Source organism: Oryzias latipes, chromosome 18 (genome assembly GCF_053564925.1).
Source record: "Oryzias latipes strain Hd-rR chromosome 18, Olatipes_Hd-rR_3.1".
In the NCBI taxonomy this organism is placed as follows: Eukaryota; Metazoa; Chordata; class Actinopteri; order Beloniformes; family Adrianichthyidae; genus Oryzias; species Oryzias latipes.
This window is the reverse complement of record NC_136254.1, coordinates 18,645,953-18,671,516: the sequence shown is the minus strand read 5'-3', so window position 1 is coordinate 18,671,516 and position 25,564 is coordinate 18,645,953. Positions and strand designations below refer to the sequence as shown.

General features: G+C 38.6%; 2 protein-coding genes across 3 annotated transcripts; one reads left to right on the top strand and one right to left on the bottom strand.

The window, feature by feature from the left end:
• Nucleotides 1-30: 30 nt before the first annotated feature.
• Nucleotides 31-5,653, top strand: LOC111949315 (uncharacterized). Its single transcript, XM_023966345.2, has 7 exons — nt 31-983; nt 2,016-2,686; nt 2,878-2,923; nt 4,001-4,092; nt 4,456-4,566; nt 4,676-4,943; nt 5,244-5,653. Exons 1-7 carry the CDS (start codon nt 945-947, stop codon nt 5,448-5,450), a joined length of 1,434 nt encoding a protein of 477 aa, XP_023822113.2. The 5' UTR covers nt 31-944; the 3' UTR covers nt 5,451-5,653.
• Nucleotides 5,654-7,733: 2,080 nt separating this feature from the next.
• Nucleotides 7,734-16,344, bottom strand: LOC105356421 (uncharacterized). 2 transcript variants are annotated; one of them, XM_020711674.3, is made up of 15 exons: nt 16,179-16,344; nt 15,156-15,328; nt 14,536-14,758; nt 14,376-14,451; nt 13,765-14,012; nt 13,528-13,659; nt 13,240-13,310; nt 12,329-12,432; nt 11,068-11,265; nt 10,866-10,952; nt 10,343-10,602; nt 10,012-10,137; nt 9,672-9,812; nt 8,297-8,420; nt 7,734-8,129 (listed from the first exon to the last, which is right to left on the bottom strand). In XM_020711674.3, exons 1-15 carry the CDS (start codon nt 16,215-16,217, stop codon nt 7,912-7,914), a joined length of 2,220 nt encoding a protein of 739 aa, XP_020567333.2. In that variant the 5' UTR covers nt 16,218-16,344; the 3' UTR covers nt 7,734-7,911. The 2 variants fall into 2 exon arrangements, with proteins under 2 accessions (XP_020567333.2, XP_023822114.1); XM_023966346.2 differs by having other exon boundaries at nt 10,099-10,137.
• Nucleotides 16,345-25,564: the final 9,220 nt, after the last annotated feature.

Here is a 25,564-nt window from a genome sequence, read left to right as displayed (position 1 = left end):
CACGTTCAAAGGCGTCATGTTTGTTCGACATGCTGGGATATTTATTGCTTTAGACACCCTTTGAAAACTGTTTATCCTTTGGGGGAAAGTACACAAACAACCTCTTGACTTCCAGTTTGAAGCCAGTTTAAAAAAGAAAGTAACTGGGGCGGGATTTGTTCAGCCTGTTAAACCCTTTAACTCTGGAGATGTCACCAGTAACACAGAAACAACATGTTCTTTAACCTACCGTAACTCTTACACTGTGTACACAATCAACGTGAATGAGCTGACTCTGATGCGGAGAAAAAGCAGCGTTATTGATTTATGAACATGATATTACCGTAAAGTGTTGCATAATGGCGCAAAGCTATGGAGTCAATTCAGTCTCAATAATCAGAAATGCACACAACCTATTTCACAAATACACACGCTCTGATTCACAAATGTCATTTTATACAAACGTGAAAAATAAATTCGGAAATGCACACCCTGTGTTTCACACACACACACATTGTGTTTCACACATGCACACTAAATGTTTTACAAATGCACAATAACTGTTTCTCACAAATGTGCACAGTGTTTTTCTCAAAAACCTTTTAGAAATTCACAATAAATGTATCAGAAATGCACAGTAGGTGCTTCACAAACATGATTTTTAGGGACACATGTGATGTGAACTCACAGATCATTCGAATTGCAGACTGTGCATTCAAAATCCCGTTCTCGTTTGTGAATCTCCCCGTGTGTGTGAGAGATTTTTCTACGGTGAATATTGAGACTCATCTGACGGAGCAGGTCGACTAATCACACCATTGGCTAGTGAATCTGTCAATCAAACTCGTCGGCAAAGCAGGTGGGTTCGCTTTTAGCCAATCAAATGGCCCCTTACACTCCTCACTTCAAACTGACGAGGGAGGGAGCTGTTCGGCACAGCAGTTGAGAGGACGCGGGCGGCAAACATGGCGGAGAGGTCTTCCGAACGGGATCAGTCTCAGCCCGTAAGTAATGCATTTATTTGATCATTCCCTCGTTCTACGTCCTGTAATGTTATTGAATAATACGTCGAAGCGTTCTCCTTAGCCAAGTGGCATGCGTGTAAATGCTTTATGAACACTTCAGCCGAGCCAGTCGTCAGAGTACACCCACCGCAAATTAGCTTAGCTTTAGCTTAGCCTGTGCGGTCATATTTGTAAAATGGTTGAAAGCGGGGGGACATATGATGGTGTTGTCAAGTTTTATACTTGGCATACCACCAGCTCTTCACACAAAACGAGTAACTACAGCGTGGAGGCCTCGAAACAAACGTGCCGGCTTCCGACGCAAGTCGTCTGCCTCTCTGTGCGTGTGAGTGAAGCTGGTGGGACCAGCTAGCGGCTACTCTAGGTTCTTAACAGGAATCAGAAGAAACTAAGGGGAAAAACACGATTTACAGCAGCAAAAAGAAAGTTTAATAAAATTTATTGTCTGGATACGGCTGTGTTGTTGCACACCGATGCTATGCTAACTAGCTAGTTAGCTGTTCCATGCACGTGTTTCCTTGACGGTCCGGGTTAAAGTTAGACTATTTTCATTTCCCGGATATGCCATTCCTAAAACAAACAGCATTTTCGAGATATGATTACAGACGTGAATCCACTGAATGAAGCTTCGAATTTTTTTAAAGCACGGCATTGTGCTGAAAAGCCCTCGAGAGATTTTGTCAACCACTAAATGTCTTTACTTCCAATGACGTAAAGACTAGAATCCCAAATATTATATTGTTTTTAGGCCGTTTTGTTAAGTAGTCACAGGAAAACAGGATGGGAGAAATCAGCTGTCAGCAGTGAAGTTACTGTATTACACACAGGCTTCCTGTGATCAGTGTCTTGTCTCTGCTTTTTTTCAAGCTGTTCTTCACTACAAACTCAAATTATCATAACAAGAGTGTTTAAAAAAAAAGTCCCCTTTCAAATATTTGAAAGTTATGTAATTTTATCTCAGCCAGCTAAATTATTTAATCCATGTTTGTCATGTTTTTATTTATTCTCTAGGAATTACTGAAGCGTGACATCTTTCAAAGGCTGCATCATCGACTGTCATGCATCTTGGAGAGGCAACCTGTTGATATGGAAGGCCTGCAGTTTGCCTGTCACCATTATTTAGTTTTATTAAGTGCTCTAGGGGACATTGTTGATGTAGACGAGGATATATTTTCTACTCTTTCAGATCTGAATACTATTATCCAGCAGGAAAGAGACAATCAGAGGACAATTATAACAGTACACTTTGAAAGTGGGTCTCGTGGACGTCCACGATTGGTAGTGTCACCAGAGACTCTTGAACATCTTGTGGAATTGGGTCTGCCAACAAGTTTTATTGCCAAACTCCTTGGTGTGTCCAGAGCAACCCTATTTAGACGGATGTCCGAAAATAATATATCTGTGTCTGCCACATACAGTAAATGCAGTGATGATGAGCTAGACGCCTTGGTCACGGCAATTAAGAGCACCATGCCAGACGCTGGGTACAGGGTAATCCGAGGGGCTCTACTTGCACAGGGACACAGAGTGCAGTGGGATCGACTGTATGGATCTATGCATCGTGTGGACAGTGGTGGTGTACTTGCCAGGATGACGCGTCTGGGATGTGTGGTTAGGAGGACGTACACCGTTCCTTTTCCAAAGTATATGGTGCACATCGACACCAATCATAAGCTCATCAGGTACGTCTGAGTGTAACTGACAGAACAAGAAGTGAACAAGACAACCAGAGTAGTAGATCGCATTGAATTGGAGTAAAATACACTGAGTTTGTTCTGCTTACTTAGCAACTGATTGTATAGTGAGACTTAGGTAGATTTTGTGTACTATTTTGAGTTGTGTTGCATACAGTTACATTGTTTGTTTTTAACAGGTACAATTTTGTCATCTTTGGTGGAATAGATGGCTTTTCAAGAAAGGTAGGACTTTTCATTGTCATGGACCAAAAAGTTGCAAATCTTAAGCTTTGTCTCTTCTATTTTAGGAACATGGTTTAATTGTTTATCAACTTATCTTTTGAAGTATAGCAGTGATCTTCTTTTTTTTTTTTATCCCATCAGGAGCAAGAAGTTTAAACTTTGCTCTGAGCAATAAATGGTGGCTCAAATGAACAGTGGGATTGTGATTAAAAAAGCCAGAAATGCACGTTATTTTCAGCATATTTCTTATGCTGTTTCTCAATAAATGTAGGAAGTTGGACTTGAACATGGGTGACCCTTTTCTTGTCTATTTATTCAGAAATGGTCAAATTTGCCCTGAATCAGCTTGTAAATTAATGTTGCTTGCGCCACCTGTCATGAGATAAACATGAAAGAAGACATGCAGTTTGTTGTGTTTGACCGGGCATGAGCGACCATTATGAGCAACTATCATACATACTATTACACGCTCTTTTTATCCCACTGTGAGTCTGTCGCGTGATGAAGATTTAGCTCCTCATTTTAACTGCTCCTTCAGTGACTTTGCTAGCTTAAGACCTGTCCTAACTATAATTGTAAAAATTTTAGAAAAATGAATATGATAGAATATGAAACCTCATTTTAATATAGAAAAAAAATACATGAAAACAACATAGGTGCAGGGGCGAAGTGTCAAAAGACATACCACGGAAAAGAAACAACTGTTGTTAATGTTCCACAAAAAATTATACATTTTAGCTTATGGGCGGGAAAAGTAAAAAATATAAAGATGCATTTCTACCAAAGTGGGGTCATAAATTCAGAGTTATTTCGAGATTAACATGATACTGCAGAAATTCACAGCATGCCATCAGTAGCAGGATTAAAAACTGTAGTGCAAAAAATGAAGAATGCATTTGTTCATTCTGCAAGATTTAACTTGGAACTAAATTCCACACTGACAATACAGTTTACCAAATATGACTGAATTTCTTTATTCATCATGCTATTGTATTACTGTTGTACCTGTCACGTGGACATTAAGCATTTTTGCACCCATAAATATTTGTCAATTGTATTTGTACTTGTCATCCATAGATCATGTACCTGAAGGTAGCAGACAACAACCGGGCAGACACCCACTTGGCCTTCTTCAATGAAGCTGTGAATGAGCATGGCTTTCCTCTGAGGTATTCTTTTTATTCATAAAGAAATATTTTATTTACAAATCAGGCAGTATAAGTTCATGGTTATTTGTAAAAAAATATAACAACTTTTTTAGAATCTTCTCCAAAAACAAAGGCTACTCTAAGACTCACTTTTCGCCCATTAATAACATTTTAGACCCCCCTTAACAGTCTCTCTCTCTCTCTTCTCAATTTTTTCACCCAATGATACATGTAACCCCTTTCCTGTAATTTCTTAACTTAGAAATTCAACTTATTGTCAACATAAACAAGAAAAATTACATAAAACAGTCAAATTGATGTGTACCGTATTGGCAATGCTTTTGTAGTTATGCGTTTGAGACATGATTTTCATGTTATTGCCAGGGTGAGAGGAGATCATGGAGGAGAAAATGTGGGCATAGCAGAGTTAATGTTCACAGTACGTGGAACCGACACAAACAGCTTCATTGCAGGAAAAAGTGTACACAATCAACGGTGAGTTAAACCAAGTTTTGGAAGTATTTATATATACATAGAATTAAATGATGTATTAAAAAGAAATGACAATATAATAGCATTTCTTTTTGTTTCCTTCCAAATACAGGATTGAGCGTCTCTGGTGTGATGTCTTCATGAGTGTCACTGGCTTATATTACAATATCCTGCACTCCCTTGAGGACCAAGACTTGCTCAACATCAGCAACATCCTTCACTTATTCTGCTGCCACTATATTTTCTTACCACGCATTCAGGCCAGTTTGGATGTCTTTAGTGACGCGTGGGACAGCCATCCAATCAGGACAGAGCACAACATGACCCCAAATCAGCTGTGGCAGTTGGGCTTGGCCCAGAACCCTGTTTCTGATCCCCAGGTAAATGCTTCATTTAATGTCACTATACTGTACTACTGATTTGTGTGCACTTTGACTAAAGTGAATTGTATCAAGAACTGTGTCATGAAATTACAATGAATTTTCAAAAATGAACCGCAAAATTATGAGCTATCAGATGTACTAATCTCACTACTTTGTTAGGGATGACTAATTAAAAAAATAAATTCAGTAATGGAGATCTGATGTTTTGCCTGCCAGCAACAATGTAATCATTAGGACACTGTGTCTACATAATCTTAAACATAAAAACTGTATGTAAAAACTTTTTTTTTTGGTCAGGGTACACAGGTTCCAGAGATTGAATGGGAGGAGAGTGGATACATGGCTGAACCTCATCCTGGGATCAATGTCCCGGTGTTTGACAGTCCTCTTTCGGGTCCACAAATGTTGGAACTGCAGGACAACATCAACCCATTGCAACATTCAGACTGTTTTGGAGTGGACCTTTATCTTCACACTGTCCAGTATGTAGAGAACTTAATGTAGGCTACATATTTAACAGAAGGAGAGAGACTGAGGAGAGGACGACAAAGTTCAAATAATACTGTATTGTTCAAGGGACTTCATTATGTCAGGGTGGTATAAAATACATTTTCCGTTGAAATATAATTCAAATCAGATCTCACATTTGTTTTGTTCATGTTTTCACTGAATTTTACTCTGCAATAAAGGGGGATTGATTGTGTGCACTTTGTTTGTATGAACATCTTGTTTTTAACCAAACCCAGAGATAAGAGTCTTCTTTGCAAGGGTGACCTGGACAATAGTTTAGCAGCACATGTCTGCAAAATGATTTGTGGGCTGAGCAGGGAGTTGTATGAATTTGACGGTGAGGTTATCTTGAGGTAACGTACCACTGCATCTATAAACTGGACTGGTCCAACAACACGGATGGTCTGTCCAGGAAGGGCCAGTCGCCTTCATCAGATTTTATTTGTAGGTGAACGTCACTTGCTTTTGTATTTAATTTGAATGCAACCGCAGATTAGTAAATTTCAATTAATCCAGTGGTTCCCAAACTTTTTCTGCAGGGCCCCCCTTTCTGAAGATTAGAATATTTTCGAGCCCCCCCACACTGACACAAACATACAAATCTTTTGTTTCTAAACTCCACCGCTCCTTATAACATGTGATTAATGAGAAATCTTTCTCTGAACGGTAGAATTCTGTTATCTAAAGCTGAAGGAATCTCTAGATCTGTCTGTGTCTCTGTCTTTAGAAACACATCTGTAACCTAACAAAACATTTGATTTTATTTGGAGGAAAAAATGTCATTAAGGAAAAATGTTTTGTGTAACACCAGAAAACATGGGGGCATGGATGTATTAACCTTTGAAACTTAAAACAACTCTTTAAAATAAAGTGGTTAAGTAATTTATTGAAAGGGGAAGACAATATCTGGAATGCATTTCCCAAATATATATTTGACACAATGGGAGGCATTAAATTCTTGCTAAAATGTAATTGTAAAATTGAAAAATTACCCACAAAACTTTTACAAAGAAGCCCTGCTGGCCTGGAAACTCTTTATAAACGTAATTCTTCAACAACTTGTTTTATTTGGAATAACAGTAATGTACAATACAAGAAATCATTTTTCCTAGATGGTATGATAATGATATTGTTTTAATCAGACAACTTTTTAATTCTCATGGACATCTTCTGACATATGAAGAATTTCTTTTAAAATTCGGTATTCCTGTTCCACCCAGAGAATATGCAATAGTGTTAAATGCCGTTCCAACCAGTCTACTTCAACTGTTTAAAGGGATTTAGAACACAAGTCAATTAAGAACCCAGACAATTTTTTGGGACAATGTGGATATTTGTGTTAATTCAGTTTCCAATAAACAAATAAGAAATCTTTTATACCACAACCTTACCTGCTGGGAGGTTTTATTGGGAATCCAAATGTGTGGACATAAAATGGACTTATGTTTGGACTATTATTAAATACTGTCTAAATAACAAAATAAAAAAGGTGTCCTTCAAAATACTGCATTGTATATATCCTACCAAAAAAACTTTGAGTAGTTATACTGTGGACATGGACCTGTTTTGTTCATTCTGTGGAACTGAGGAGGAAACTATTTATCATCTGTTTGTGGACTGCAGACATACAAATAAGGTTTGGATTGAAGTGGGAAACTATATTGGAAATATAACTAAACAAACTGTTACATTTTTAGATAAAGACATTATTCTGGGTTACCTTAATGTCAAAGTAGACAAAGATTGTATCTTCATTATACAATTGTTTTTATTATTGGCAAAATTCCATATCCATAAAGCCAAATGGTCAAACTCCAAACCTAAATTCCAGCAGTTTTTGAGTGAAATCAATCAGTAATGTACCATTATCAAACATCTACAAAAACAAAAAGCAATTCGAACTAATTTAATTTTTGAAAGATTTAAAATTTATGAAACCCCAAAGATTTTTGAAGTAATAATTCTTTTTGTCTTATGTTGTATATGTATGTGAACATATTTATATACTTTGTTTTATTTCTTATATTTTTCTGCAATATGTATACATTTCAATTCCCCCTGAGACATTCACATTGTTATTGTATTATGTTGTTTGTCAATAAAGTATGAAAAAAAAACCACCGCGCCCCCCCTGCAATACCTCCGCGCGCCCCCCAGTTTGGGAACCACTGAATTAATCTAATATGGAAAGGGGTACAGAGCAAAGTGATGCAAATTTCTCCACTGAACTTTGTGGTAGTTGATTTACAGTTGTCTGTGAAAGTAATACACAGGAAAGTCTTGACAAAACTTTATTACAATTAACTATTCGTTGTACAGTCTTCACAACAATTGCAGTATAATAACAGCTCGTTTTAAAACACTGAGGTGGCCCAATTTAAAATTGCCTTAACAAGGGCAGTTAACATTTTAAAGTGCTAGACAAAGAACTTCAAGCAATAACAGTAAACTTTTATTACACTTTCCCAAATCCTGAGCTGATTGAACTTAGAGCCATGATCATATCCTCTTTAAACATTTTGTAGGTGCTGTAGTGACTCGGAAGCTCCAACGTGTATAGGCAGGTGTGAGCAACTGGGTAGGTTGAGCGCACTACCTTTACATATAGGCTCCTCGTTTGGTGCTCCCATCCCACCCAGAACTTCATAAGGTCGCACAGAACCTTCGGTGATGCTGTGGAAGAGAACAATCGAACTATGTGACACTTCTGCATGTATTACACTTGCACCAAAAACGTGTAAGTTTCATCAAATTTGCATTGACATTACCATCATCACTATCCCTCCTAGGACAAAAACATCAAGAAGCTAATCGAGATGCAATGAGTATGAGACCATTACCTTCCTCAATGAATTTCCTTAGGAACCCAGTCACTGTACTGATGTCCTTCAATGGAACAGGCTCCTCGTCATCTTCATCACTGTCACAAATAGATTGTGGCCAGCAAATGCTCTCTATCATGGTCTACAGGTTATCAGAAAAAAAATTTAAAGGTTCTTAGTGTTACTGTGTACAACATATTTAAGATAACATTCTACAGTCACAGGGCATCAGTAAAGCAGAATTAACTGCTGGGGAAATACATTGGGGCAAAAAAGTATTTAGCCAGCTACAAAATGTACAAGTGCTCCCATTTAAAAATGAAAGGGCTTCTTACATAAGTTGCAAGTCTGTGAAAGCCAGAAATACTGCTTGGTTTAGGTGAGCAAATAATTTCACCATATTTTACACAAATTTTAACAATGTGATTTTTCTGGATTTTTTTTTGACAAAGACATCTGATTATTTCTTTATTCAAATTGTGAATCAGGAGCACAAAAAATGTATTTGGAAAAGGCTTCAAGCTGTAACGGCTGGCATTGTCAGCAGACCAAAAACTCCCTGCTCTGCACCATAATGATTCATCCACCTGTAGACAAACATCTTAATTTTCCTCATCCGACCAGCTATCTGTTTAAAAACCATTTGCATAGCTCTAATATTGCTCACCACTTTTGTTCCACCAGTAACGTTAGGTTTAAGATGTTTGGTTGTAAGCTAGCGGGAGAATGTTTGAACAAAAGGATTTAGGGTAACGAAGGCTCGCTTACTCCGTGCCAACAGTCATGCCCACAACTCAGAGGCGAATTTCTAATGAATTGCTGCTGCCCTGCAGAAACTGTCCTTGCAATTTAAATAATAAACCAGCATTTAAACCAGCTTAGTGGCCTTGTCGCAGACTGTCCGCCCTGGGACTGTAAGGTAAACAGTTCAAATCTAGGCCGAGTCATACCAAAGACTAAAAATGGAACCCAATGCCTCCCTACTTGACACTCAGTATTAAGGGGTTGGATTGCGGGTTTTAATCCACTAAATGGTTCCAGAGCGCAGCTGTGTCTGCAGCTCACCGCTCCCCCAGGGGATTGGTCAAATGCGGAGAGCAGATATCGCAAATACTAAAAAACTCAACTAAAAGACCATTGTAAATATTTTTTTGGATAGCGTGAAAGATAATCGTAATGGGACTGATGTTGATTTTTTATTTTCTAGTAGTCATCTTGACCACAGGATTTAAGTCCTGTAACAGTAGTTAGTCTCTGCAGATTTTAAGGAACAGGGTATTGTTCGATCATTCTGACGCATCTTTCACCATGCAGCATTGGAAACAAAAAAATTACTTGAGTCTTTAAAATCAAAAGCCAGAAATCATTCCACTAAAAACACAAGCAAAGTTACCTGTGAGCTAAGTTCCACACTTGCCTCCCTGGGGAACAGTATACAGTGGACATCTGGTCTGGCTAAAATAAGTGGCCAGATTCCAGTATCTTTAAGACCTTTCCGGATCTGCTTAATTGGCTGCATTCCATTGTGAAGTACCTGGAAAATAGTGACATAACAGAAGGTGGTTTTTAACAGTAAGAGGCTTAGCATCCTCCACAAGGCCGGCCGTTTTAACTCCATAGAGACGATGGCCTGGTCTGACACCAAAACTGTTAGAGGGTCATGTTAACAAGTTTGATTTATATAATGATCAGCGTCACGTCAGCAGTATCTCGTCTCAATGTAAAATGCTTACAGCCTTTGAAAGCAGCAGCTGAAACAGCAAGTCGTGATTGGTGGAATTCGGAGTAGGCTGATACCAGGACAGGCAAAGATCACTCACACGGGTGATTTCTTCCACTGTAAGTTCCGGTTTCTTGAGCTACAGACATCACAAAAATGGTATAGGAATTAAGTATTACAGTTCCCTTCATACAGTCCAGAAAAAATAAATTTATAGCCAACATAGGGACACAAAAAGCATACTTCAACAATGACCAATGATTTTTCATCAATTTGTTATGTACACCACAAATGTGCTGCTGCCCTGTGGTACATTGTTGCAAACCTTAAACTGCTTAACTTACCAAAGCAATAGTTTCACGATGCTCAATATCGGCAACATCCTCTATGGTCAGAGCTGCTACTGCCGTGTCAATGTCACCCCCAGTCAGTAGAGTCACGACAGCCATACTAAGTCCTGGTAAACCGGACCCACCATGAAAGAAGTTATGTCCAATAATCCGACCTGCCATCTCAAACAGCTTGCATTCCCGTAGCACCCCAGCAGCTGAGGGAACTAGATGGTCTCTTTCCCCTTCAAAAAGGGGTGTAAGACTGGCGGATCCTTAAAATACAAGAATTTTGGTTAATTTAAAAAAAATACTACACACCTTTTAAACATAGCAATCTGTCTAAACAAGCCATCTATTGAGAAAGTGAGGTGAAGAATTCAGACAGAGGTGTAAAATGGGCAGGTCAGTGCTGTTGTGACAGCAGGAGACTTGTAGACAAGTCAGAACTTCTACAGTTTATTTTAATTTAATGGATTTTAACATAAGATATTCCAAATATTTCAAACCTTCTGTTAGTTCACCAACATATACAAACCTAAATTAATACTGAAACCAGTCGTCAATTTCTGCATGGCCATTGACAAGACATGTCGTGTGACCCCTTCACCAATTGCTGCATCTCCTAGACAGAAATATAGGTCTGGGAATTAAGGTGCATGCATTGGACTTCCATCGCAAAAGCAAGGAAAACACTCAAAATTCATTTCAGCAATTTCACAATTTGGGGTATGAAATACCTGTCAGCATGCACTTGAAAGGAGCTGCCCATTCGACATTATTCCTTTTGTAGAATTCTATAAATGAACGGTCCTTGTCTTCTTCTGAATCAAACATGTTGATTGACAGCAAGAGGTGTGGGCATTTTGAGTAACGCAGCAGTAGTTGTTGTCTGAACAATTGACATGCTTCCTTGGGGTCTTCTTCCTTCTCCCATGCTGAAAATGTAGTAAATCATATAATTAGTTAGGATAATTTCTATCAGCGAAGTTTTGCAACCCCTACATTTTAAGCAAATACAAATTTTTAATTAGTGTTTATTTGTTATTCAGTTAAACATACAATTGGTAAATGTTATTATAGCCCAGGGGTCAGCCACCTTTCCCACTCAAAAAGCCAGTGGGATCAGTTCCCACAGAAATGAAAACACAGGGAGCTGCAACACCCTTTGGAAAACCTGGTGTTTCCAGTGAATGGCATCATTTCACTTGTTGTTAAAGTGGAAGAGACATTAATTTTTTTATATCCATCATTTCAATGGGTTCCGATGAGAACTATTTTCCAAGAGTCCACAAAGCTAGCAAATATGTTGTAATTAACCTGCAGTTAATCCGCTTCTCCAATAGTTTTGAAAAACTTTTGAACAACGAACAACTTTTTACCCTGATCTCGATCAGGATGCTTTTGGGCAAACGATATGGGTTTATTCTGAAAGTCACACCACATTTGAGACTTTGTTGTTTGCCAATTCTTCATTACATATTGTTCATATTTTACACCGACAGGAGTCGTGGCGGGACGTAGGTCAATAGTCACATCGAACTTTACTTAGAAAATGTATACATTTCAACTAGTTTTTTGTTTTATTATTTTTATGAACAATCTCGAAGTTGAACTCTTGTTGTAGAACGGCTGTGTGGAATCATGCACACATTGCGGCCCTCAAGGCCAGAAGTTGTCTCTTTGCCCTCTCCCTTAAATATAAAAAGTAAATATGTAAAAATAGTCCCCTTATATTTTCCTGGTTTGTGTTTTAAAGGGGTAATAATGGTGTTAGTCTTAATTTAAGCCAGTGTATGCTACAGTTCAATATTTGTGATACAAATCAGCTGTTTTTTTCTCTTAAGTATTGGTACCGTAAGTGTACCAATAAGGGGGATAAATAAATAATTAAAAATATATATAAAAATATCCATCTCTATTTAAAAATAAAACATTTAAAACAAGAAAATGATCCAGTTTCAAACAACACATTAACTGTACTTGTTCTGCATAAATTACCAGCTGATGGTGGGGTTGACAATCCCTGAAATGAGGGTCCTGGCAATTCCTCAACACTTGTCATACTGGCTGCTTCCCTGCTCATAGTATTTGCAATGTCTTGTCTTAAGAAAAAAATATAAAATAACATACAGAAAAGGGAAACACAGAAAAGACATGTTATTTTTTTAAAAAGACAATGAAAACCTGAACCACACTTCTTTGCTGTTTTATCTGGATCATTACATGGACAACTTTAATTTAGTTTCCATGGACAAAATTAATTGGAATGATCTAATCGGAAAAAGGTTTTCTGTGCCCATGTACACGGTTGGATTTTAACCCGACCGTTGATCTGATCAAGATATTTTGACCATGTAACTGCGGCTAATGACCACATGCATTGTAACTGCATCCACGGCTAAATGTTGTTGATGGCATGTGTTAGCCTAATCCTAACCCTTCTTACAGGTGCCATTGAAAAAAAAAAAAAGCACGGATTGAAAAAATATATATAAGCGAACAAGTACTTTATAATAATCATAATAAAAACAATGTTTAAAGGATCATCTTGCTCTATGCTGCAGCTTTGTTCACAATAAAATGTTTCTTTTTCAAAGGTCGTTTCCAGTATTTTTTTGGACTGAAAAGTAACAGAATCCTGTTGACTTTCATAACCAAGATTTATCAGAATAAATTATCGTTCAATTAGACATTTTTATACCCTGACCAAACTTTACAGCTAAAGTGATCGAAGGTGTAGCTAAGAGAATCTGATTATTTTCAAAATAAAAGATTTTTCAAATATATTTTGTCTAGCACAAAATAAAAAATATGGGTATAATAAATGTTTTCTTCCACGGCCCATTGCCAACTGATCAGTACTGGTCTGTGGCTTGGGACCACTGATATGGACAATTAAAACTTTTTACCCTTCACCACACGTGCTGGCATGAAACGGAAGGTCATCATGAGGGTAAGATGCCTGACAGATCGGGCAAACCTGCCAAAAAAAAAGAAAATTCAGTTTATGAACCTAAGAATTAAGAATTAAAAAACGCAATTATAAGTCGTTTTTGATCTTAATTGGTTTTATTGTGCGTGTCCCTTGAAAATATTTGGTAATATCACTTCTTTCACCTCACATTATTATGAAGTGATGTTTATGCTACACTGGTGTCTAAGGTGGGGAAAAAAAATGCAATTTTTGCCTCCATTACCTCACAGGTTTTTTCCATGGCAGTAGATTGTCCTTTCTCAGTGGTATGAAGGTCTTGGACAGCTGTAGTACAGAGAACTGGATCTTCATTAACTATGCTGTCTTCATCAGGAGATGCCTCAAAATCATCCACCTTAAAAAATAAACAAGAGCTAGACCTATTGACATACATTCATTCATTTACTCAAAAAACAAAAAAAAAAATTAACAGAAATTGGAGGAAAGCTACATAGCTTACATTGCATTCCTCGACATGTAACGATAACAGCTGAAAAGGCATTAGTATTCCACATTTCATGCAGTTTGCCTTTGGCATCTTGGCAAACTCAGGAGAGTCATAGGGAAGTGGTTGAACAGATAGCTGCTCCTGTAGCGGAACTAAAAATAAAGTGTTCTTGCCGCTGCAAGATGCCCCTTTTAGTGTGTCAAAGGTGTACCCCTCAGGGCCTTGTAACACTGATGTCAGCTTACGACGTCCACTGCCACCTATTAAAAAAAAAGTTTCCAATATAAAATAAATCATGCAGTAATTATCAGGTAAGCAGGTCTTTGTCAGGATTTTCTTTTCAATATTCACGACTAGTGTGAATGGTTAATATAAAAAGGAGGACATTATCTAGAGCTTTTATTTCAAAAATAAATACATGAAAAAAATGAATACATTTTGAAGCCTTTAATTGATAGGAGACCGAACTGGTGAAACAGGGAGTGATATGCATCAACAAGGGCCAAAGACTAAAGTTGAAACTGACACCAGCCTTATAGATGGGGCATCTGCTCTACCACTAAATCAAGGATGCTCCATTTGGAGCGTTTAATAAAATAATCCCTGGATATTTAAAATCCTACCTGTGGATTTATAAAACATCCAGCCTCCTTTCAATGTGTTTAACTTGGGAAATACCTCACAAAGCTGAGCTTCAATCTTAAAAAGAAAAAAAAAATTAGAATAATAACGTAACACAGCAAATTATCTCTATGTATTCATTATTAGGCATAAACCAATTACCTGACTGTGTCCCCAGTTCTCTGCTAGAGATATCATGCGTCTTCCAAGGCCAGCAGTGGCAAGCTGTAATTCTTCTGCTGAGCTCTTTGGTGTGAAGTCAGTGGGTCTTGGAAGAACATAGACATTGAAGACACATGTTTTGACAAGAGATGTGGCAGGAGCAGAGAATCGCCTTTTCCCCTTTGGACCATCAGCAGCCTTGCTGAAGATGTGTGGGAATGTCCTATAAGGGAATAGGTTGTCTATGTTAGCAAGTGCACTTTCTTTATTGTTCATATTGGAGATACAGGGGTCTTCAATGCTTTTCTGGTCAAGAGCCCCTTGCTAATGGGAAAAAAAACAGACTCCCCATTACATCTAGTAAAAAAACATGTTACAGACTAATCATATGAATTAATCGCTTGTTAGATGTAATTGACAGCACAATAATCAGTGTTGTGTAAATAAAATTGTTTGTTTACATTATCTTTTAAAATTAATATTTGGAACTATGTGTACCTTTTTTTCTAAACATTTAGCCACATAATCACCAAATATTTAGTAAACTCTATCATTGTTATTAGATTTTTCAAAGTTTTTTACCCTGTGGTATAAAATGTATTCAATTAAAAGTGCATCACCTTTTCATGCTCTGCCTCACGGTTGGAGAACTGCATACAGTGCTCTGACTGCTGCCTACTGCCAAGCCTGGCATGCTCTGACCAGTCGCTTGAGATGTAGTTGGAGCTTCTAACCTTTTGCCCAATAAATCACACAAAGCTTGAGCTGTGCGAACGGCCAGAGCCGATAGTTCCTGTAAAATAAATAAACATTAAAGAAAGGCTTTACATGCGTTTGTCTGACATCCGGGACAATTGAGCTGATTTGAAAGTAGTAGAGAAGGGGGATTTAGTACTTAGTTTCTACACTTATCACTGCTGACAGCTGATTTCTCCCATCCTGTTTTCCTGTGACTACTTAACAAAACGGCCTAAAAACAATATAATATTAAGGATTCTAGTCTTTACGTCATTGGAAGTAAAGAGATAGTGGCTGACAAAAATCTCTCGATGGCTTTTCAGCACAATGCCGTGCTTTAACTGTAACTTTAACCCGGACCGTCAAGGAAACACGTGCATGGAACAGCTAACTAGCTAGTTAGCATAGCATCGGTGTGCAACAACACAGCCGTGTCCAGACAATAAATTTTATTAAACTTTCTTTTTGCTGCTGTAAATCGTGTTTTTCCCCTTAGTTTCTTCTGATTCCTGTTAAGAACCTAGAGTAGCCGCTAGCTGGTCCCACCAGCTTCACTCACACGCACAGAGAGGCAGACGACTTGCGTCGGAAGCCGGCACGTTTGTTTCGAGGCCTCCACGCTGTAGTTACTCGTTTTGTGTGAAGAGCTGGTGGTATGCCAAGTATAAAACTTGACAACACCATCATATGTCCCCCCGCTTTCAACCATTTTACAAATATGACCGCACAGGCTAAGCTGAAGCAAGGCTAATTTGCGGTGGGTGTACTCTGACGACTGGCTCGGCTGAAGTGTTCATAAAGCATTTACACACATGCCACTTGGCTAAGGAGAACGCTTCGACGTATTATTCAATAACATTACAGGACGTAGAACGAGGGAATGATCAAATAAATGCATTACTTACGGGCTGAGACTGATCCCGTTCGGAAGACCTCTCCGCCATGTTTGCCGCCCGCGTCCTCTCAACTGCTGTGCCGAACAGCTCCCTCCCTCGTCAGTTTGAAGTGAGGAGTGTAAGGGGCCATTTGATTGGCTAAAAGCGAACCCACCTGCTTTGCCGACGAGTTTGATTGACAGATTCACTAGCCAATGGTGTGATTAGTCGACCTGCTCCGTCAGATGAGTCTCAATATTCACCGTAGAAAAATCTCTCACACACACGGGGAGATTCACAAACGAGAACGGGATTTTGAATGCACAGTCTGCAATTCGAATGATCTGTGAGTTCACATCACATGTGTCCCTAAAAATCATGTTTGTGAAGCACCTACTGTGCATTTCTGATACATTTATTGTGAATTTCTAAAAGGTTTTTGAGAAAAACACTGTGCACATTTGTGAGAAACAGTTATTGTGCATTTGTAAAACATTTAGTGTGCATGTGTGAAACACAATGTGTGTGTGTGTGAAACACAGGGTGTGCATTTCCGAATTTATTTTTCACGTTTGTATAAAATGACATTTGTGAATCAGAGCGTGTGTATTTGTGAAATAGGTTGTGTGCATTTCTGATTATTGAGACTGAATTGACTCCATACAAAGCTGCTTTTCTCTGTGACAGAGTTGCGCTAAGACCAGGGGAGTCAGACTCCGGGCCTCGAAGGCCGGCATCCTGCTGGTTTTTAAGAATCTACTTGCTGCCGATTACCTGGTTCAAGTGTGTTTTGCCAAAGAAAAAACTACAATGGGACTTCTGGGAAATTTATAGGGTACTCGATTTTTGAATTGTAAATTTGGCTAGCACTATGTAATGGCGAACGCACTGTATAGAGTTGTAAAGGAATTAATTTAGAAGTATTTTTACTTCTATTCATTCCAAAGTAAACTTTTTCAATATACAATAGGATTCAATTTGCTTGTTTAACCCTTTGAAGCAGGGGTCTCCAAATCTAGGCCTCGAGGGGAGGTGTCCTAAATGTTTTCCAACCAACCTGTCATCTAAGCTCCTTATTGGCTAAACACAGCTGATCAAGAAAATCAGCAGCAAATAAAGCGGGGTTTGGGGAAAACCAGCAGGACACCGGCCCTCGAGGCCTGGAATTGGGGACCCCTGCTTTAAAGGGTTAAACAAGCAAATTGAATCCTATTCAGTCCAAAGTAAACTATTTCATTATACAATAGAAGGGAAAATACTTTTTAAATGAATTCCTCAACTACTCACAATATAGTGCACTATATAGTGCGTTGGTCATTTCGTAGTGCTGGCCAGTCATCTTCAAATGGACACGTCATGCTCCTTCACCTCTCTGAAAACAAACTAACCTTCAACTAAACCTGCTCCAGACCAGGTCATGTTCAGGGCATGAGTTGCTATGGCAACTTGAAATATCCTGAAACATATCTCCATTTTTGAAACCAAAAGCTGAGGTTATCAACTTCCTTAGCCTCAAACTTACCGTGGTAACTAGCATAACCTACTTTCTGGAACACCCCCCTGGTTTGTCAGAAGATTCATAACCCCTGTTGTTAAAGTAAAATATGTCCAACACAAAAGGCCTTCAGCTCTCATCTGTTTGCCCAGCTGATGGACAGGACAAGTTTAAAAAAAAAAGGAATAAGTGCAGGGACAGAGGACCAGATGGAAGAACGAGCTACGACTTCAAGACAAAAAAAAAAAAAAAAAAAAAAAACAGTAGGTGACCAGGAGTCCTGCTTAAATTATGAATTTATTGCAACAGGTGATTTCTCACACATGGTGCCTGTTTACATAGAACCCACAACATTCATTGGCAGAATATGTTGTGATCGGACCAAAATTAAGCATCCCCGGCAACCCCCATCCCTTTCTGTCGAGCCCGGTAAAATCGCCAGGGGGTTTACTGGTCCACAGCCGCATTAAGGTTGGGGAACACTGGTCTACACCACAAATACCATCTTTTTTAAACAACATTTTTTCATCTGCCCCTGTTTTACAACAGTTTGAATGTTGGAATATTTATCTACATAATTTTTGCCTAATTTTCCTAGTATCATAAGAAAAATGCCACAAGGACATGTTAAAAACAGCAAAAACACATTCTTCGTCGGAGTGACTCTTTAATGTGGTTAATCTGTTCTCAACAGCAACTCAAGTTGTTTCTCGTTTGTACTAACTTCATCCATCAATTAGAGTTTAGAAAGAGAAAACTTTGTTTGAATTTCTTCACATTTGCTGTGGAATGTGTCATTTCCCCTGGCGTTTGTCACATGAGCTCGCTCAGTGATGTACAGTATTGCAATCGAGCAGAACAGTCGGTGCTGGACCCCACATTTGTGTCGGTGCCTGGCTGTAGCAGATGAGTTCCTGTTGGCTCCCTCCCTCAACACATGAATGTGATAAAACGATTTAATCATATGGCTCATCTCCACTTTCTAAATGTTATTTTGGCCAAACGCATCAAAATTTTGTCACTCACAGCGTTTTATTCTTCCAGTGATTATGTGTCTGTTCATAAAGTTTTGGCTTTGATTCTGTACTGCTCTTTGACAGACAGTTAAGGTTTCAGGAAAAATAACCATTCTGATTAGTCTGTAAAGATGAAGATGCAGAAGAAAGGCTGTCATGCTTTAACTAAAATAAGTCGGCCCTTGTACGTGTTATCCCTTATGCTATCTTGTGGGGTCCAGATGTGCCCACTACCAACGTTAACATGCACGTTAACGTTGGGAGTTGGGTCATCTAGACCCACTAGACAGTGCGCTGAACCTTTTTTCTTCAATGATTTGTGATCTTCACTGGTGTCCATGGATTACATGAAATCCTCTCCACCTTTATCCACCTTTGTCGTGGTAGGGAGAACACGTCAATGTAAGGGGGGGGTCATCTGGACCCCACAAGATAGCATAAAGGTTTTATTTTATTTTTTTCTGGCAGCTTCATTTAGGGTAGGGGTGTCCAAACGTTTTGCAACAAAGGCCAAATTGTGTGAGGTGGAATTGTGTGAGGGCCAACCATTCGGCCAGACATCCTTTTAACCATTTTAGTAGCATTGCATTTAAATTGAAATGAACTGTTTAGTGAATATTTTACTTTATTTTATTTCTCCTTTTAGAGCAAATACATCTTAATGTTTTTTTGCCAAACTCCTTGTCAGTTTGTCAAGTAATCACATCCCCAGTTAGCTTGTCGTATATAGCATGTCTCCTCTGGTAGTGCCTCTTCATGATGAATGTGAAAATGTAATTTGGTTAACCACAATAAAGAACTATGCAGAGAGTTTTTATAAAGTGCTCCGGGGGCCGCATATTATTGATTTTATGAAAGGGGCCAGCGGGCCGGTGGCAATTTGAACACAGGACCGAACACATTTGGCCCATGCACCAGACTTTGGACATGCCTGATTTAGGGGGTTGTTGTGGCAGATCATCTACCATCATCAAGTCAAAAAACCCTTATATGTCCTCCTTGGCTCTATCCATGAACCTCCTCAGCGTCCGTTTACCGACATCTTCACCGTCCCTCCTCTTAATGTGTCCAAACCATCTTAAACCATCCCTACCCAGCGTTTCTCTCCAAAACATCTACCATGTCCTGTTTTCTCTGATGGCTTCATTCCTGATTCTACTCATCTTCATCACTCCTAAACAGAATGTCAACATCTTCATCTCTATCATCTCCAGCTCTGCCTCATATCTCTACCTCAGAGTTTGTTTTGGGGGGGGGTTACACATCACACATAAAACCTTCCTCCACCTGTTCCAACCTGTAAGGACACGCCCCTTCACCTCTTTCTCTCACTCTTAGTGGCCTTGGACTGTTTACCCCAAGTACTTAAAGTCCTCCACCTCCTTCACCTTTGCTCCCGTTGACTTCACCATTTCCTTTTCATTCACACACAGATACTTGCTGATCAAAGAGTCCCAACATCATATTCCCATCATCTGTCCTGTCATAGGATCTTAAACTTAATAATGCCTATTGAGCCTTTAAAGACCCTACTTCAATGAAAATTGTGTTTTTTACATGTTATTGTGGAATCTTTAAGAAAATTAAGCATAAAATTGAATTTTTGAGTATTTCTTTATTCAATTTTTTTATGAATCAGGAGCAGATGCACGAATGCCGTTTGAAAAAGAGGCTCATTTGGGATTTAGAAAAAAAAACTGAGGGTCACAAGCCCCCTGCTCTGACTTCATAGCAACAGGGGACCATAAAAAACAAAGCAATTTGGTTAATCTGGCTGCATCTCAACTTTTGCTCAGAAAATACCTTTCAGCAGTAAATGGGGAGATGATGAGTTTTGGTGAGATTGTGGCACATTATTCAACGGTATTGGCTCCCAAAAACACTTACAGGAATACGCAAGTTTGTGATGCAAGTGTACGATTCTTCCATCAAGGGTCCAGCAACAGAGCAAGGGAATAGTTTTTTACCATCAGAAAACAAATTATGTTAATGCATATTACTATTTAGAAAGTACCTCAAATATAATCATTTTGTAGGATTTCCTCAAAAAGTCACAAATTTGACCATGAAAAGATTATATCGGTATTGTTTAAGTTATGACAACATCAAAAAATAAATAAATACATTGATAATCAGTCTGCTTCCAATAGAAAGAACCCACGAACATGCATGTGTTTGTTTGTGTGACATTTCCTCTATATGATTGCAAATGCATTAAAAACAGTATGATTGCAGGGCTATCACTTGATTTATATTTTTGAAAATTGTCTGCGGACACCTGTAATTTTAGGTTCGGGAGGTTGCTTCAAACACAATCAACACTTTTTCAAACACTAATTTGCCAACAGTAAAGCCACAAGCTTGGATGTAGACTGGAAACACTTCAAAACCAGCTTTTTTGAAAGAAAAAATGAGTTTCAAAAAATGGCAGTTCTTCAGCATTATCCTACTGTTATCGCTGTCGTGAAAATAAAAATGCACATAATATCCCAAAAATGTGTTGAGAAAGGTTCTGATGGTGTCCATGTTGGTGAAGTATCCCTCCCTCAGAAATGTATTGAAAGCTAATTTGTTTAATTATCTAAATCTTCAAAGCCACACTACCATCTGAATGTTGGTCTCTGCACCATTTCAGGATATATCATGTTACACTTTACAAGGCCAAGTGCTGAGAAAATGAAAAGGACACAAAAAGCCCTGTTTCAATAAAGCTGTAATAATCCACCAGAGGTTTTCCTTTTCACAAGTCTTCTTGAGACAAAGTTATTACTTTCTTGGAGGGAATTACAGTAACAACAAACACAGAGCCCTCCAGCAGTTTAAAGGTGTTTGTCTCATCTGTCCATTCTTCCAAATCCCTTTGATTTGTTTCATCTACATTTGGCTCTGGCCGGGCGGGTACACGGTGATGGAGAACGTCCACTTTTTCCTGAAAAACGGAGGAGGACTGGGGACGGAAATTGGCTCAGGGTTATTGCTCCGAAGCAACGTCATGGTTAAATGTGGTTCACCGGATCAGACATTGTGCGCCGGGGATTTATGAAATCTTTCAATCCACTAAATATGCTTAATCATACAAAAACAGCTTTGGTCAGACTGGAGAAAACAGGCTCAGTAGTTCTCAAATCTAAAGAAATGTATAACAGTAAAAGACAAATATGTTCTACTGTCTAAGAAGTTAGATATGATTTTATGTATGGAGCTCAAAACTGGTCATAATTTTATTAATAAACACATCATGGTTAAGTTAAACATTCAACAAAAACAGAAATAATAGATATTTAAAAGGACCACAACATTGTGAAAAAGCTTCAGACACATTTAGGTATTTATATTTTATATTTTTTTATGAGGGTTTAATCTCGCAAATCATTTGTCTTTGGACAATCCGCCTTAAGAGAAGAAAACATGGTTGTCCAAATCAACAGTTATTGGTGGTCTTATTGTTATTCTTGTTGTTATGCTGTCCCTGCTCTTCTTACTGTTAAACATCTGGACCAAGGGATTCTAGATTTTCATTGATGAAACTTACCTGGTAATCAGTTGTAATTAGAGCAAGGGTGGCTGAAAAAAACAAGTACTATGAAAGCAGAAGTCACATGGGTATCCAGTTCTGGCCCCGAAAGTGTTTGTTTTTTCTTTATTGCTCTACTTGGTATCCCTGTCTCATCGTCCACTGGTCGATTGAATGAGGTATTTTTCACCACTGAAACCCTTTTGACATTGGTCTAAATCAAGGGGGTTGGACCCTATTTGACACTGGTTTAAGTCAAAGGGGTTGGATCCTTTTTCACTAGTCTAGATCCAAGGGGTTGGGGAAATTTGATCTAGCCAGTGTTTTTCAGTCTTTGTGCACAGGACACGCAATCGTCTATGTTCTTAATCCTTGTGCTATCCTAGGCACTTTAACGTTGGGATTTGGGTCATCTAGACCCACTAGACAGTGCTCTGAACCTTTTTTCTTCAATGATTTGTGATCTTCACTGGTGTCCATGGATTACATTAAATCTTTCCACCTTTATCCACCTTTATCATGGTAGGGAGAACACGTCAATGCAAGGGTGGGGTCATCTAAGATAGCACAAGGGTTACTCCTACCTTACACAAACACAGCTATTAAACCTAATATTTTAGGGGGTCTACAAAGCATGACGATGATCTGAATCAGATGTCCTGAAGCAGCAAAATCTGTATGTCAGTGCTCCCAGGGATCACGGGTTTGGTTACTATTGTCAGCAGACACTTTTCTACTAAAAGAAGTTCTCATCAGGATCTCTACCAACAGATTCACAGAAATATATCACAGAAGAGCAAGTTGAAAGACCATTCAGATTGCAAGGCACTTTCCGTGTCAGCACCCAGATAAGTAGGGGCGTAGGTTGTAGGTATGGACGACTGAACAAAATACAAATGCAGCCCTTTTTGTTTTGCTACCATTTGTAATGAAATTAACTCAAAGATCTGAAACACTTTCTACAGATGCAAAAATAGAAATTCTCTCAGATATTATTCACAAATATTTGTATTTTTGTGATACTGCTCATTTAAATTGTATTCTATTTTTCATTTGTTGTTTTAACTGTTTGGCTTTTTTGAGGATGGTGCCTTTCGGCCCAAGTCTCCCTTGATAAAGAGATCTTATCTCAATTGGACTTCCTGGTAAAATAAATTTTTCATAAATAGATAAATCTGTCTAAGACGATGGGTATGCTGGCAATGCAGGAACTGGGATATTTTCAGCTTCAGAATTCTGCACAGATTCTTGCAACATGGCGCTGTGCGTCATCACGGTACAACATGAGATGATCCCGAATGTATGGCACAACAATGGCCCTCAGGATCTCCCGATGGTATCTCAGTGAATTCCATATGCCATCAATTACATGCACCATAACATACCATGCCCATACCATAACCCCACCGCCACCATGGGCCACCCTGATAACCGATGCATGGACCAATGCAAAACATTTACCACGAGCACACCTATCGCACGTTCTTTAAGGTGGATGCATGAGCCTCAAGGGAACTAAAAGACACACCTTAAGGTGCAGCAACTCGTATCTACGATCGTCCACAGGCCCGGCCAACCCAATAACCCACAGCTCCCACATGGGTCAACCTCGTGTGCAGATGGATGTGACTAAGGTTTAAAATACATTTTTTTAAAAGACTGAGCACTGAGAAATACGAAAAAAACTTTCTAATCAAAATTTGTCTTCAAGAAGTAGAAATAACACTCTTTTTTTTTTTTTAATAGACGCTGATTTATTAAAAAAAAGTTCCTTAACTAGATATTTATTTTGTCTTAACTTTAGTAAATATGGGCTTATAATAGTAAAACGCCAAAGGGAATTGGGAATTGTAGAGCTTATTTACAAATCAACCATGAGATAGCCTTCTGATGTGAGCTGAAATGGAAAAGAGATGCAAACCAAATTTCAAAAGCAAAGCCCGTTGCAGCAAAGCAGAGCGACAATCAGTCAAAGAGGAAGCTGTATTGAAGCGACTTCTGGTGAAGATATAGATGTTGGTTCTTTTTTTTTTTGTATTAAGTCCTCTGACGTGGTGATCTTTCCTCACAATAAAAAAGTGGCTGGCAACTTTTCTCAAGCTCTTATCTTCTCTGGAGAGATTTACACTCAAGCGCTGAAAAAGCCAGCAGACCCTGCAGGCTCACACAAGCAGGTAACTAATGAAAATGAAGCAGTTGCTCTTTAGGGCACCTTAAAGACTGCTGTTTGGCAGCCAATGAATACTGCATACCCTTTGACAGATCGGCGGGAGGGGGATGGGGCAACAGCTAACTTTAGACCTTAATGGTTTGAAATATGCTTGCACTACAGATTTTTTCCCCCTTTTTTTTGCTGTGAGGCCAAATGATATCCCTTCTCCTGATGATTATTTAAGGCCGTTCAGAGCCTTTGCGTCAGGGATAAATCGGCTCCTGCCTTGTGCTATGTCCTTGATGGATAACTGTCTCATTTTTCTTGATGACTTTATCTGTGTGGCAGTCACTTGAATTCAGAATTTCACAAACATTATGCTTCAGTCATATTTGATTCAGACATCTCAGATTATATGAAATTATCAGTAGTAATTGTACAAAGAAATAAGTAAGTTTGAAATTGATAAATCATAAAACAAACAATTGCTGCTTTTGTTTCTACTTGAGGGAACGCAGAAGACATTGTGCTATCTAAAGGCATTGACTCCTTAACATTTAAGGGGATGTTACACAGCCATTAAGTAAATTTTGCACATTTTCCATATATGACCCTTCTGTGTTTCGCGATACATGTGTGATATACGTCATTCATAAGTGTTTCTAGCTTTCGTCATTCGTCGATGTGTGCAGACGTTCAAAATCCTTGGTCATTTGAGAATTACACAGTTAACACATTTTTTTTTCCATAGTTTCATATGCAATTATTATGTAAATCTTGCACAACTGGGTGTGATTTTGTGAGACACATATGTAAATTTGTGGATTTCCAAGACCACGTATGCCCACGTAAAGACTTTTCATACATGGACCACTAATGTATAACTTTGATATCGCGTATACAGCGCACATGTAACGTTAAAAGCATGTAATTGAAACACAAATCACTAATGAATTGCGTGATTATTGTGCTGTTAGTATGTAGAGTTCATTCTTCCGTGGTTTTAACATGGGACATATTTTTTATGCATGAACTTATTTTAATTTTCATATTTTAACTTTTCTATTTCTCACTTTTACATTTTAGGCTGTTTATGAATGTTTTCTCTCCCTTGGCTGGGGTGTTTGTGTTTATATGCTGACACCCCAGCCAATAGGAGCACAGGCTGGATGGCGCATTCTGGGTTCTCTCTTCTTTAGTTATTTCTCTTTTACTTGTACGTACTTGTGCATTCTTGTT